General features: G+C 38.7%; 1 protein-coding gene across 2 annotated transcripts; it reads left to right on the top strand.

The window, feature by feature from the left end:
• Positions 1–2,656: 2,656 nt before the first annotated feature.
• SARAF (store-operated calcium entry associated regulatory factor) lies at positions 2,657–14,872 on the top strand. 2 transcript variants are annotated; one of them, XM_084877060.1, is made up of 6 exons: positions 2,657–2,988; positions 5,009–5,187; positions 7,758–8,163; positions 10,531–10,663; positions 11,563–11,705; positions 13,338–14,872. In XM_084877060.1, exons 1-6 carry the CDS (start codon positions 2,889–2,891, stop codon positions 13,361–13,363), a joined length of 987 nt encoding a protein of 328 aa, XP_084733186.1. In that variant the 5' UTR covers positions 2,657–2,888; the 3' UTR covers positions 13,364–14,872. The 2 variants fall into 2 exon arrangements, with proteins under 2 accessions (XP_084733186.1, XP_084733187.1); XM_084877061.1 differs by having other exon boundaries at positions 2,688–2,988; positions 11,611–11,705.
• Positions 14,873–16,272: the final 1,400 nt, after the last annotated feature.

Genomic DNA, 16,272 nt, shown 5'->3' with positions numbered 1-16,272 from the left:
TTGAAAGGGGTAGGTAGAATTCCTGGAGAGGTAAATGATTCCATCCTAATGATTCCATCCTAAATACTCAGCCACTAACACCTTTTGTTTTGTTCCACAGTATTCCATCCTTGGAAGCAGGGATCTCTGAGAGAACATAGCAGAGACACAGCTGATCGGTGGTGGTGTATTGGAAAGTGATAGATTCTCAGCTCATAGGCTCACGGTTTGGCTCATGGAGAAAGGTCACATTTTAGGAAGCCTTTTGAAGCTTCCAGAAGCTCTGGTGGCAGAGTTAAAGGCTAGTTTCCTAGATTCCTCTTGTGAATATGATAGGTTAGGCATTATAGACATTTGTCCTTGATGATGTTATGGACAACTGGGATTGTTTTTTTTAGGTCAGAGGGATCTTTTGCTTCCATAGTCACTGAATCCTAAGAATTTGTGTTCTTTTGACTTTTGCATGAGTTCCCCAGAGACCCTAAGGACTATTTTTTGGTCTACAGATGTTGTCTAGAGTTACTTGAGACCTTAAAACAGTATGTTCAAATGTGGTATTTCAAAGACCACCTACAACAGAATTCGTTGGGATGCTTCCTAAAAATGCACTCCAGACATTCTGAATCAGAACTTTTGTGGGCAGAGCCTAGAATCTGAAATTTTAACAAGCACCCTAAAGATTTCCTATGCAAACTAAAGCTTGAAAATAATTTTCTGAAAGGGCAGAATGTTAGTTTTCTTCATCAGTTTGCTAAGTGAATCTTAAACAGTAATGTTCTATCCTTTAAATGTTCTCTACATATTATATAATAATCTTTCATAGGTGTAAAACTTTTCTTTCAGATGGCTTGCTGCCCTCCAAAGTTAATTCACAAAGATGGGGATGGGGGTGAGAGAGAGAGAGAGCTATTGCTTTAATCTGATTTAATTCTCCTTACAATTTTGTTAATTTGGAATTACTAACTCTTTTTAAAGTTAAACATACTTGTATTGATTTTTAGAGAGAGAGGAAAAGAAAGGGAGAGAGAGATAGAAACATTGATGACAGAGAAGTATCGATTGGCTGACTTATGCATAGTCCACATCAGGAATTGAATTTGCAACTCAGGCACGGGCCCTGACCAGGAACTGAACCAGCAACCTTTTGGTGCATGGGTCAACACTCAGCCACTAAACCATGCCAGCTGGGTGGAATTACTAATGCTTACAGATCAAGTCAGAGAAACCTCAGAGAAGAGTTTAGTTGTAGTATTTTTTTTTTTTTTTTTTTTTTTTTAGTTAAAAAAAACCCTCTTTACTATGGAAAAATTTTAAATATATAAAAGGTAGTTAAATAGTATAATGAATTTCCATGTTCCATCACCTACCTTTAATAGTTAACACATTATTAATGTTTTATGTATACTCCCCATCAACTTCTCCCCACCTACTATATTATTTTGCCCATATTATTTTGAAGGGAATTCCAGATATAATTTTTTTATCTTTAATAATTCAATATTTCTGAAAGGATTCTTAAAAATAACATAGTCAAAATACATATATCCCATTTGAAAAATGATTTTTAGTATAATTGTACTAGATTCTTTTAAAAAAAATATATTTTATTGATTTTTTACAGAGAGGAAGCGAGAGAGATAGAGAGTTAGAAACATCGATGAGAGAGAGACATCGATCAGCTGCCTCCTGCACACCCCCTACTGGGGATGTGCCTGCAACCAAGGCACATGCCCCCGACTGGAATCAAACCCGGGACCCTTCAGTTCGCAGGCTGACGCTCTATCCACTGAGCCAAACCGGTTTCGGCTGTACTAGATTCTTTAATATAACATTTGTGCACTTGAGGGGGTCCCCTCAGCCTGCCACCACAGCTGCACTTGCCAGCTGTGAGCCCTGTTTTTGGCTGGGCTGCGCTCCCCCTGTGCCAGCGCATGATCACCAGGGGACAGCTCCTGCATTGAGTGTCTGCCCCCTAGTCGGAAATGCCATCATGGTGACCAGTTGTTCCACTGCTTGGTCTATTTGCATATTAGCCTTTTATTATATAGGATTGCCTAGCTTTGTGTCCCTTTGCCACTTCAACATAAGATCCATGAGTACAGGGACCTTGGCTGTATCCTCCATGCCTAAAACAGTCGCCGAAACATATTAGGCGTTCAATATATATGTGTGTGTGTGTGTGTGTTCAATGAGAGAAACATAGGCCTGTCAGACCTCTAAGATGTTGCCTCTGCACTCTTGGAACTGTTTTCTTTGTCCAGTTCTTTATTTGGGCAGTAGTTTCTCTTCTGTAAATTACTGCCACCACGCACAACGGAATATATAGCCGCTGAAAAGCAGACTATATTTCCATGCCACCTATCGCTCGAATTCTCTCTGAATGTAGCAAACAGTAACAGAACGCGAATAATGGACCAGGAGCTATGCTGGATGCGTCCCTGGGGAAGGTTATTGAGATTTTCCTAGATTTTTGTCTTGGGATGGTTTCACTCCCACCACCGCACCTACGCCATCTTCTCGCCCCGCCTACAGCGTTGCATCATCCGTTTGGCTCCGCCCCCAACGACGGGCCCTGTCACACTGAGGGGCGGGGCCCTGTCACACTGAGGGGCGGGGCCCTGCCACACTGAGGGGCGGGGCCCTGTCACACTGAGGAGCGGGGCCCTGTCATTCTGAGGGGCGGGGCCAGATGCTTCCACCCAGGCTCCCCCGCCCGCGCGCGCACGCAGCAGCGACAGTGACGTGAGGCCGGCGCGGACGGTCGCAGCGGCTGAGGCTCAGCGGACGGACCTCTTCCCTCCTCGGCGGCTGGAGTTCCTGGCGTCACTGAGCACCTGCGCGCGGGTTTCCACAGCCCCGGTTCCCGTCCGCGAGTGCCTGGCGGCCGCGCACCACCTTCGCCCAGCGCCATGGCCGCGGCCGGGGGGCCCGGAGTGGACGGACGCTGTCCTCTGCGCGGCCTCCTCTTGCTTCTGATGGCGGGCCCCGCCCTGGGCTGGAACGACCCCAGTGAGTGCTGTCTCCCTTCGCTCGCCCCTTCCTTCCTGCCGCGGGGAGCCCGCTCTGGGAGGCCCCGCGGGCGACACCGTTTTCCTTCCCTTGAGCTTTGCTGCCCTAATTCCTCATTTTCTTCCCCTTTCACTGTCTATTGATCGGTGCCCTGCGCGGCGCCTTTTCTCTTCCCAGACCTCCGACGGGAGAGCGGGGACTGTTGGGGGAGTTGGTGGGACGGAACGCACGACTCTGGATTCTGAACGTCCCCTTCCTTCCTTCTCTGGACGCCTAGAGTTTGTCCGGCGTCACTGTGCTCGGGCCACGGCCCACATCCGGGTGTCTGGCGGGGAAAGCGCCAGGCTCACCTGCGCTTCTCGCTCTGTTGTCATGACTACCTGGTGTCGCTGGCCGTTGTCATGGCTGCCTGTTGCTAAGGCTGGCAGTTCCCTGGACACCGGCCGCGACTGAGTCACCCTGAAGGGACAGGGTTTCAGCAAGCCTGCGGGTAGGTTAGCAGGGCATAGATTTGAGCTTAACTCATGCTTCTTATTGTGACCATTACAGTGAAGCACATGGCGTTATGCTAGCTCTTCTTACTGTTTTTCACCATGTTCTAGAATTTTTTTTGTGTGTGATGGAACATGATAAGTGATTTTTTTAGGAAAAAGGTTCTTTTATATTACTATGTTATTAGACTTCTCTAACGATTTTTTGTGGGGTCAATAATATTGTAATTAATATATGCACATGGTGTATATATGTATATCACATACATACAGATTTCCACTTAATAAATGATGTGTGCTGTTAAATTGGAATTAAAGTATGACGCTTAAATGTTTAAAATTCCATTTTTGTTCTAAGGAGTCAAGATGTTAAGGCCCGGTGGGAAGTGTACCAATATTGCATTTGTGATTTGGTGATAGGAAATGCCTATATTTTTTAACTTAAGCAGATTTTCTCTCCCCCCCTTCCCATCTTTTTGCTCTATTTTCTAGGAAATTTTGTTATCTTTAACTTTTAATAGTTACTATTAAGTTTTTCATCTCAGTTGCCCTGATTTGAATTTCCAAGAGCTCTTGTTTTGTTCGAGGTTTTTTTTTTTTTGTTTTTTTTTTTTTTATAACTTTGAGGATATCATAGCTTTAAAATAGGGGTGTCGAACTCAATCAGAGAAGGGGCCAAAATCTAAAATCCAGCCTAAATCGCGGGCCGAATGGTTTACTGAACAGTTATAAACTGACAATGTCATAAACTGACAGCGGAGTGCAGTGATGAGAGCGCGGTGCGGGCCACATTGCAAGGCCTGGCGGGCTGGATTTGGCCCGCGGGCCTTGTGTTTGACACATGTGCTTTAAAACATTTTTAAAAAGTTTTCTTCTCTCAGTATATCTCTCGTTCCTCCAAAGTGTTTTTGTGGTGGTTGTATTCCATGTTAGGGGCTTTCCTCATAATTTTTAGCAATTCCTGACTATCTGCTCTAAATCAAGAGTGGGAACCAAAAAGCTGATTGGAAGCTATTAATGTATGATTACTGCTTTTGAACTTTGAACTTTATTGGGGGGTGACTTAGTGACTTTAGGTATGGTTGGGTAGTTCTTCGTTTGGGAATTCCTGGTGTTGGTATATTTAAATATTTCTTTTTTGGTTAGGTCACAAAGGGAATGGTTGCTAGTGTTTTGTGAACCAGGTGGGGAAAGAGGGTCATGCTTTCAGCATTCAGAGTCATGCAGTTATTTGGAATCCCTTTTATGTTTTTGTACTTATGTCCTCTATTTCTGTATCCATCCCGAAATGATGAAGGGGGCCTTAAAGGTGTGACCACCTGAATTTTGTGCAAGAAGCCTGAAAGTTGTTGGTATGGCTTTGGGAGAATGTTTCATCTCTTTCTTAGTCATCCTCAAAAGGCAAGAAAGAGCCTTACTTTTCAAAATATTTAATATTTAATGAAAACATTCAAAGAGTTTTATTTGATTAATTTTCTAAGTTTGGCAAGATATTTACTATATGATTATCTGTGTTCTTATGATTTCAGACAGAATATTGTTGCGGGATATACAAGCTCTTACCCTCCACTATGATCGCTATACCACCTCCCGCAGGCTGGATCCAGTTCCACAGCTGAAATGTGTTGGAGGCACAGCTGGATGTGATACTTACATCCCAAAAGTTATACAGTGCCAGAACAAAGGCTGGGATGGTTACGATGTACAGGTAATATTCATTACATTGATGTCCGTCTAAATGGGATTTTTATTTAATAAAGTGTTTATTAGGACATTATTCAATATTTTGGGGAAGCATATATAGAAAATCTCAATTTAACCTAAAATATAAAGACATAAATCAGTCATTTATTCTCTGGAAGAAACATGCTCCAAAAGAAATGAACTGATTTTAAAGCCTGGAAATACTCATTGTAATTGTCCCATAATTTTCTCTAAGATGTTAGTAAATTTTCAAAGCTTTTCACATACTTGGGGGGTGTAGAGGATTTCTCCTGGGTGTCATTTTTGTCATTTCTTAAGGAATACCAACCTGCCCTTAAGAAGTAAAGTTAAGGTGATAAGGAATTGTAGGTTGTAAATGGGATATATGTGTCCCTTTTGTGCTTCATACACTTGATTCTAAAGTTGCTTTAGAGCTGAGAGTGGCTGCTCTTGAACAAAAGCATTTCCGTGGGCTTTATTTGTTGTCTTTGGGACTCTGGCATTTTGTACTTAGTCTGGACCATCTTTTTGAAGTTCCAACATTTATTCTTTAGAAATTTATTGAATGAATTCATTTTAAATCAGTACTAATATATTTCTACTCTGTATTGTGCCTGCTTTCAAAAGAATTTAAGATAGTTGGTTATTTGCAAGAAACTTGTGTTAACAATTGCCACTTCCATCAGCATGATAATTATTTATAGTATGTGAACCGGTGGGTCACAGTTCAATTCCCATTCGGGGTATGTTGCCTGGTTTTTGGACTTGATCCCCAATGTGGGGCATGCTGGACGTGGCTGATCAGTGATTCTGTCCATCATTGATGTTTCTATCTCTCTCTCCCTCTTCCTTCCTTTCTGAAATCAATGAAAATATATTGGGAAAAAAACCCCACATAAAAACCCAGTGGTCTGTGCAGTTCAGAGAGAGTTCATATTCAGTTCCAAAAATGTAAATATAATTAGAGCCATTTTTAATATACACTAGTAAGAAAGTGACAATTAACATGAAATACCAAGAGATTTTGCTTATTTTATTTACCTGAATTAGCAAGCTTATAAATCTTCCTCCAATTAAAATTATTTTAAAAAAATGTAGCATCAACAAAGACACCAAAATAGAAAAATTGCATTATTCAAATTAAAAACTTTTGGTCTTCAAAGGACACCATTAAGAAAGTGAAAAGACAACCTATACAATGGGAGAAAGCTTTTGCAATATCTGATAGAGAACTTATATTTAGAACTAGAGGCCTGTTGCACGATATTCGTGCAAGAATAGGCCTTCTTCCCCTGGCTTTGCTCCTGGCCGCCCGTGAGCCAGCAAGTCCCCGCTCCCAGGCTGCCCTGGAGCTGCCAAGTCCATGCTCCAAGGCCCCCCTCCTCCGGGCTTTAAGTCAGGGTTCACAGTATGATGCACACTGACCACCAGGGGTCAGATGCTCAGACCCTCAATGCAGGAGCTGCAGAGCTGCAGTGACTTGGCAGCAGTGGTTCTCATGTGATGCACCCTGGAACCAGAGAGGAGGGAGCCCAATCCCCGCAGGCCAGGCTGAGGGACCCTACCTGCTGGAGGGACCCTGCTTACTCTGCAGACGCCCTTCGAGCCCTGGCGCTGCCCCTGGTGCAGCCGGCTGGGGAGAGACCATGGGAGGTTGGTTCCAGGGCATATCTGGACTGTCTCTCGCCCACTTCTGCCCTGCCAGCCACCTTCTAATTAATTTACTTTCAGTGTGCATGAATCCGTGCTCCGGGCCTCTAGCATCTCAATAAAGCTATTATAAAAAAATAAGAGTGTACCTAAAGTTTTAGAGATCATTTGTCTTTCTCTTACAGAAAAACTTACAGATAGGTAATAGAACCAATCAAATCTATTTTAGCTTGTGTCTCTTTAAATGTTGTTAAAAAGAGGCATGTTACTTATTTAGCTCAAAATATAGTTTGGAATTTAATTTAACTTAGGCTATTTTTTAAGGTGGAAAATTTTGAGACTAGTGTGGATTCTTTTTGCATTTTTTGAGATATCTTTAAAAAAAATGTAAGAGAATTACTTAGGATTGGACCCTGGAACATTAGTGTAGGGTTTTAAAAAAATTTGTGTCAAAAGTTTTCTCAGAAGGTTGTATACTATCTCTAATACTGTATGTAGTTACCATAGCTTCATATATGATGCTGATTTTTGAGCCTCATCATTTAAAACCTATTTTAAAAGCATCTTGAACAATAGTGGTAAAAAGTTCAAATTTAGAAAATTTGCTTAAAGTTTGTAAATTAGGGAATCCTTAAAATGTACAAAATAATTCCTTACATCTAAATGTAAAGATGAAGGAATAATAATCAAATGAACACTTAGGTACCCACCATCAAACTTAAGAGGTAGAATATTAACATCACCAGTATCTTCAAGGCCTCTAGCTTGCTCTCCTCCCAACACAGAAATATTTATTATGCAGAACTTTATCATTTCTTTGCTTCATTTTGCAGTTTTATGGCAGTTAGATAACCCAAATGATAATATATTAAGTGGAAAAAAAATCTTTTGGTTCTAATAACTTATTTCTGCTTTTTTTCACAGTGGGAATGTAAGACTGATTTGGATGTTGCATACAAATTTGGAAAAACTGTGGTGAGCTGTGAAGGCTATGAATCCTCTGAAGACCAGTATGTACTAAGAGGCTCCTGTGGCTTGGAGTATAACTTAGATTACACGGAACTTGGCCTGAAGAAATTGAGAGAGTCTGGAAAAAACAGTGGCTTTAACCAGTTCTCTGATTATTATAAAAGCAGTTCCAGTGGCATCAGTGGACTGCTTACCATTGTGGTGTTACTTGCTATTGCCTTTGGAGTTTATAAGTTGTTCCTTGGTGGTGGTCAAGATTCTCCTCCACCATACTCCGAGAATCCTCCGTTTGCTCCTGGTTTTCAGGGATTCACCAACTCAGCAGGACCCCCTCCCCCGGGCTTTAAGTCAGGGTTCACAGGTATGTTTGCTGAGGCAAGGGCACTAAGTAGGGTAGGAGTGAGCTATGAATCCTGTGCAGTTTCTGAAATGGAAAATGGTTGCCACAGGGAAACCAAGCAGATTTGTCTTTGCATTTTATTTTTTACGTTCAACTTCTTTTATCTTTTTTTGTGTGTGTGTGTTTCTCTATAATGATATTTGTGATCACCATTTTAAGGATTCGTGATTAAATTATAAATCATCTTAATCAGAAAAATTTGATCAGATTTGGTAAAAAGCATTTACTTCTTAAAATTTTTAAAAAAATTTTCACTTGAGGGTGATGTTCCATTGATTTTTAGAGAGAGTAGAAGAGAGGTGGGAAGATAGAGAGAAATATTGATGTGAAAGAAACATTGATTGGTTGCCTCCTGCACGTGCCAGAGAGGAGTCTGCAACTGAGGTACGCACCCTTGACTGGAATAGAACCCGGAACCAGTCCGCAGGCTGATGCTCTATCTACTGAGCCAAACCTGCTAGGGCTTTAAACATTTACCTTGAACTCTTGTCCCACACCATACATAAAAATTTATTCAGGTATTATAGATCTCAACATAAAAGGTAAAAAATTAAGTTTTTAGATAAAAATGTAGGAAAAAATATGCATATAAATTGTTTTTTGTAGGAAAACGCTTGTCATGATTTTGGGATAGGCAAAAGTATCTTAGAACACCAAAAAATACTATCCATGAAAGAAAAGATGTATAAATTAGACTATTTAAATTCAGAGTGAAAAGGCAAGCTACATACTTGGAGAAAATATTTATAAGATACATATCTAACAAAGGGTACATATCTAGAATATATAAAGAACTACAAATCTAAGAAATTCACTTTTAACAATGGACAGGATTTGAACAGATGTTATAATAAAGAGGATATCTAGATATCCAATAAAAAATGAAAAGGTGTTTAGCATTATTAATCTGAAAAATGCAGATTAAAAGCATAGTAAATGCATTATTAACCACTATACTAGTAATGGCTAACTAAGTAATCAACTGAGGGTAGTCAGCTAGTACTTGCTGGAAGGAGTTAGAATGATAAAACTCATTGGAAAACTCAATATCTCCTAACTGTACACCTACTCTATGACCCAGCAATTCCATTCCTTGATACTTACCTAAGAGAAATGCATGTATACATACACAAAATAACATGCACAAGAATGTTCATAGCAGTTTTATGCATGGTAACTGAAAACTATAAATGGGATGTCCAGAAACATTAGAATGAGACAAATTGTGCTTTCTTTTAACATAATGGAATACCACACATTATTTTTTAAAAGTCCAGAACCTAATATATACAATAGTAAGATTGACTCTCATTGATGTGATTTACCAGACACAAACGGGTACCTACCATATGATTCCATTTATAAAGAGTGAACGTATGGCTAAAACTAAAGTTTGGTGAAAAAAGTCAGAGAAAGGCTTATCTCTGATGTGGGTGGTATCTATTGAGAATGGTCATGAGGAGGAAGCCTTCTGTGTGCTAGAAATGTTTTATTGATGTGAGTAGCAGTTACATGTGTAAGTACATATGTATAAATTTATTACATTTCACACATTTGACTTGCATACTTTATGTATATTATACACTAATTTAAAAAAAAAGTTCCTCTGAGCTTTAAGACCTGACTTCCCAACTGATACAAATATCTGGCTGTCTCCATTTGGGTTCCTCCATTAGACACTCAAGCATAGCTGTTACCTGGAGCTTTTAGAAATGTTCACGATGCAGTAGGGAAGTAACTGATAAGTGGGAGTCATCTTCTAGTAGCTCATCTTAAGCAGGGCAAATGTGACCTTATAGGAAGACACCTCATCCTAAAATAAATTGTTATGAACCTATATTTTACTAAAACACTTCTTAAATATATATATTTTTATTGATTTTTTACAGAGAGAAAGGGAGAGGGATAGAGAGCTAGAAACGTTGATGAGAGAGAAACATCGACCAGCTGCCTCTTGCACACCCCCTACTGGGGATGTGCCCACAACCAACGTACATGCCCCTGACCAGAATCGAACCTGGGACCTTTCAGTCCTCAGACCGAGGCTCTACCACGAGCCAAACCGGTTTCGGCTAAAACACTTTAAATGCAACTTGTTTATAGGTTGAGGCCTAAGTACTAGTAAAAAGTAGTGCTACAGACAATGTGGCGAAGGGCTGGGGGAGTGGGTGGAGGCTGAGTGGAGTGGGGCATGGGGGACATCTGTAACAGTGCCAACAATAAAAAAAAATAGTACAGATGAAGTAATTGAAATATCCCATTATCTTTGGTTCTATAGGCTATGTTTTGTTTAAATTAGGATACTTAATAAATAATTTTTATTTCTAGGAATGCCTGGTCCAACAACGTACGGTTTTAGCAGTGCTTTCACAGGGCAACAAGGAAATGCAAATTCGGGACCAGGTTTCTGGACTGGCTTGGGAACTGGAGGAATACTAGGATATTTGTTTGGCAACAATAGGTATGCTTTGCATTTATCTCACTTGGTGTTTAATTCAAATTTTCTGTAGAGAGTTCTTTATTTTGCTTATAGTTTGACTGGATTTGATAAGGAAAATAAATTATGATGAATTACCCTTATTAAACCAGGTTCTTTGGCGATGGGGAAAGGTATACTATATGTGCCGTGATCAGTATTGTGTAGTATGTTATTTTCTTGTATTTCTTCTTTCTAAGTCATTCTTTAAAAAAAAATATATATATATATATATTATTTATTTATTTTTATTTTATTTTATTGACCTTTTACAGAGAGGAGGGGAGAGGGATAGAGAGTTAGAAACATCGATCAGTTACCTCCTGCACATTCCCCAATGGGGATGTGCCCGCAACCAAGGTAGATGCCCTTGATTGGAATTGAACCTGGGACCCTTCTGTCCCCAGGCCAATGCTCTATTCACTGAGCCAAACCGGTTAGGGCTCCTATCTCATTCTTAAAGATAACACGAGATAGGAAAAATATTTTACTTGACATCTGATAAAATAATTAGACAGGAAAGAACAATATTTGGGGAATTGTTAGCAATTCTGGTTTGGTAGGAGAATGATAGAAGTAAGGTTAGAAGAAACTTAGGGCCAGATTTTGGAATGTCTTCAATATTATTGGTAGTTTAAGTTTAGATTTTATTTAAGTTTGAATTAAAAAAGAAAGCTGTTTCTCCCATTCATTTCCTTCTCCCATGGCAATGACCATAACAATATCAGAATATAAAACAGTATTTAATTCATGTTAATGCTAATGTAGCAGAATATTGAAGAAAAAACACAATAAAGATTTTTATTTGATAGTGTAGGAATAGGAAGGTATTTAAAAATTAAAGGCACAAGAAAAATACTTGATACACTTTTATGTTTTTATAGGGGAGCAACACCCTTTTCAGACTCATGGCACCACCCATCTTACTTCAGCACAGGAAACAGCCGTGCTTACTCCCCGCGTTGTGGAGACTCCCGTAATTACTCAGCATGTTCAAGTTCAGAGACAAAAACCAGAACAGCATCAGGTAAGAGCAAAAATTTAGAAGTTCAGAAGATGATTAACTATATATATATTTAGCAATCATGGTTTTATTTGGTATAAACACCAGAAATATTAATAGCACAATTAACTGAAATTAAAATATAATTCAAATTCATTCTTTTCATGCAGTTCTAAATGTTCTTTAAAAATCAAACAAAGATTTGATTTAAACTTCTGCCACTAACCACGGATTTAACTGAAACCTTCCTGGACGTTGGTTTCCATATTTGCTTAGTTCTGTGATATCTAGGGAAAAGGAGAAACTTAAACTTTTAAAGTTCAGTAAAACTCAATAAAAATTGAGCCATATTTTAAGTAATTGTCAAGATTTTGATTATAATGTTACAGTTGCTAAGAGGACATTTTGCCAAAAGCAAAGTTTCTTAAAAACAACTATTTAGAGTTAAACATCCAGCTAATTATTGATAGCAGAGAATGGGAAGTGATAGGTAATGAGGCAATAATGGAATGCTGTGTATTGAGTGTCTTCTTCAGCAGGGGGAAGTTATAGAACAATGATTCATTCTTAAAATTGGCAGAATATATTTAAATATGATTTGAAATGTAAGAGTGGAATTCTAATGCTTCTGTGAATATAAATTAATATAATCTCTTTGAAAAACTGGCATTATCTAATTGAACTATTATAATATAACTAATGTGCTGATAAAAATTCTTTTCACTCTCAGATTTATAGTAACAGAAATGCATATGCTTGTATACCAATAGATAAGTACAGGAGTGTTCATAGCATCCCTATTCATAATAGCCTCTTACTGGACTACCCATCAGCAATAAAATGGCAAATAAATTAAATTATTCATACTATGGACTACTGTGCAACAGAGAGAATGAATACATAGTTTTATCCAATAATGTGGGTAGGTTTGCCAAATAGAAAGAAAGAAACTAGGCACAAAAGAATATATATGGTAGGATTATAATATTCATATATACATGTTTAAAAACAAGCAAAACTAACCTGTGAAGTTAGATACTAAGGTAGTAATTGGGACATAACAAAAGAAAACTCATTCTCAGTGGGAACAAAAATTATAAAAACCATTAAGTATCAATTAGAAATGTAAGGGACTTTATATGGAGAAAATCATAAAACATTACCAAATAACTTAAAGAAAACCTGAAAAAAATCAAGAGATGTTTCAGGTAGGAACACTGTCATTTTGTAATCTGTTAGCACGTGGCCATTGGAAAGGCCGAAACTCTCCCACATTATTTGTATCCCTGGAGTTGTGAGAGGTGGTTGAACATGGCTTGGGCTCCATTGGCTTCGCTGCTTTTTGGCTTAGACTTTGAGAATTGCCTGAACCACATTGGCCCCAACATAAACTACATCTTTGGTTTACTGGACTAAAGGTTATTCGCTGCAAGCAAACTTGAGAGGACTTGGTGATGAAAGGATGGTGGGAGGGCTGTTTTGGGGAGGACCTGCACTTGATCGTGCATAGCCCTCTTCCATCAGGGCTCACATTCCTTCCCGCATGTCTCTTTTATTCACTTGCTAGCAATAAAATGTATTATGTATTATGTTGTAATTTTATAAGCGATTCTAGTGCATTTAAAAAATAATATAAATTTTACTCTTCTCATTTAGGATATGGCGGTACCAAAAGACGATAAGAAAGCAAAAAGTTGAAGTCAAACACTGGATGCAAAATTTCTGATTTTTCATCACTTTCTCTTAAAAAGTGCTACCAGCTAACAACTGTGAAGGGGAAATATTAAAACATTCTGTGGTGTTTTTTCTTGTGTAGCTTTTTGTATTTTATCATTTAGTGAAACTAAGAGTTGATAATGTGACAAAATACTTATGTAGAAAATTCTGTTAGTGTAACATGCAGGTGTTATAGTTTTTGAAAGTGATGATTACTGTAGATTGCTGAAAATGTATTGTTTAATTTCTAAAAACTGATGCCATGAGAAGCATTAAGAATGAAGGCTTTATACCAACAGACACTGAGTATATAAAATTTCAATCTGGTTTTTGTTCATGATTCATAACCTCATAGAAACAGTAATATATTTGGTGTTTGCTGTTTTCAAATATTTAAACCAAGCTTTGAACTACTATACTAACTTGTGGGATTCGAACTATTATACTAATTTGTGGGAATTGATCACTTTGAGTTCAGGAGCTTTGAATCCTTCCCATGGTGGTGGGGTTCTGTTGAGAATTACCTTTGTTAGGGAAAGGTAGGAAAAAAATAAGTATCTAGAAGTTTGTTGTGACTGATTGTGTGCTGCTAAAAATTCTTGAAATCTCCTTATTCATTTCTCAAGAAGTAAAGTCCAAATGCTTCAACCAAAGTCTTTAATAGCCAGAGCATGCATTTCTGTGTGGAACCTCAAATATTGTTGTAGCAGTTTCAGTCTTACATTAAAGTGACAAAAACAAAAACAAGCGGTTTTATTCTTACTCTTTTTACCTGCTTTAGACACAAACTGATGTTACCTTTTTACCATTTTCCCCAAAAATGGTTCATGCAGACATTCTAACCCCCTAAACAGTAATTTCCCATGGAATTCTAGCCTTAGTTACCAGTCATTTGGTAAATGTTCTCAAACAAGTAATTTGGAAATTGTGTGGAAGGAAGCCTCTGCTAAAAATTGCTTAAAAAAGAAAAAAAAGAAAGAAAAGAAAAAAAAGAGAAACAATTAACTCTCCCAGCTTCCAAAGGTTGCACAGTCTGTCTTAGTTAAGCTGTAACCTTAAAGCCTCATTTTTACTTTTTAGGAACCATTTAGAAACAAACCCTTATTTAGACTTTAAAATGTGATTTAGGGAGTAGTTGGAAGAGTACTGTGAATAGAGCTATCCTTTTTTCATCAGTAAAACTTGGTAGAAATTTTTATTTATGTTACAGAGGAAACAATTTTTCCTCAGGTTTATTGCAATAAATCCTTATCCTATTTTTTTTTTTTAGTAGAAAGATGTGCAATAAAAGAAAATCCAGTTTATTGCCCCCCCCTCCCATTTGCTTATTCTTACTTTTTTTTTGCTACAGGAATTGATAATCTTGCATTGAATAGGTTTTACTTGGAGAGCAAAGTGAAAAATTTTAATTTAGAACTGTTATAAATTGGGCTGATAATCGTGACCTGCACATTAAATTTGCTGTTCTTAAAACACTCTGCTCAGATTTCTATTTTTGAATATGTTATTGTAAATCACTGGGATCATAGGAAAATAATGAGTGAATACAGAGTTAACTAAATTGGTGGCTTGGACTCCTCTCAGGAACCCTAGGGTGTTCTTTGAGGCTCTTTCACAGTCTGCCTGGAGGGAAGAAGCTGAGCGTGTAGGGCTTAATTTAAGATCCTCTCCTCACCCCCTCCCCTATATGTTTATACTTCCTTGTTATTTATGGAAAAGATTCTGAGGTATTACCTTCAAAATCCAAGACCTGGAGATGAAAAGACAGTTTGACTGGGTCCCCTTGGGGAATTGATGGCCCAGGGAAGTCCTTCAGTTGGGAGCTCGGTGTGACTGAGAGGGCATGAAAAGGAGAAAGTAGAGAGATGAAAGGGAGCTAAGGTAAGTTTTACTCATGAGGATTCAGCAGAACATTTTGGATGTTAGGATGAGATTTTTATTTTTTAGCTAGTTTTGCTATTCTAGTTTTGGGCTTGGTTCCCTCTGCAGCTCCTTGATCTCTACCATTCTGATTCCTGTCCCCCAAGACTGTCCTAAGTTATTAAAAAAAACAGACAGTCCTCGGGTTAAGTCGGACTCGACCTATGTCGTTTCGTGGTTACATCGCTATCTCCCTCTTGTTTATATATAAAAAAGGTTACGTCATTTCGACGTATGTACATATATGCATTATGTTTTTTATTATTTACCACAAATAAAGGTCAGGAATTGTTATCATGCTTTTAATTTTTTTTTTTTTTTTTTTTTTTTTTTTTTTTTTTACTGTTTCACTTCATTACTGCTGTGTGATGTAGGTGCTTATGTAGGTGGGTTCCGACTTACGGCGAAAATCGGAACTCCGATGTAACCTGAGGACCTACTGTATATATTGATTTCCGAGAGGAAGGGAGAGGGAGAGAGATATATAGAAACATCAATGATGAGAATCACTGATCAGCTGCCTCCTGCACGTCCCCTACTGGGGATCGAGCCTGCAACCCAGGCATGTGCCCTTAACCAGAACGGAACCCTTTGGATGCTTCAATCCGCAGGCCGACGCTCTATCCACTGAGCTAAATTTATCTATTGCTCTTCCGTAACACATGGTACACACTTTTACCATTGTACACAATATGTTGCACTGTAATTACCTTTTCAGTGTAGGTCTTACTGTTCTGAGCTCCTTACAGAAAGGGGGCAAATATTACTTCTTCCTACCCGTTGTGTTGCTGGAGGGTTGGGTGGGTGAAATTCTGTTGCTAGTGGGACTGGGGTCTTGGGATACTGCTGAAATAAGAATTTCTGGAGGCCCCCATGGGAGGATGAGATGTGGTAGAAAGCTTTATTTGCATGGAATTCTATCCCTCCGCTGGCAAAGTCTCATTGTCTTTAGACC

Source organism: Pipistrellus hanaki (genome assembly GCF_964339955.1).
Source record: "Pipistrellus hanaki genome assembly, chromosome: 3".
Classification (NCBI taxonomy): Eukaryota; Metazoa; Chordata; class Mammalia; order Chiroptera; family Vespertilionidae; genus Pipistrellus; species Pipistrellus hanaki.
This window is presented reverse-complemented; position numbering and strand designations above follow the sequence as displayed.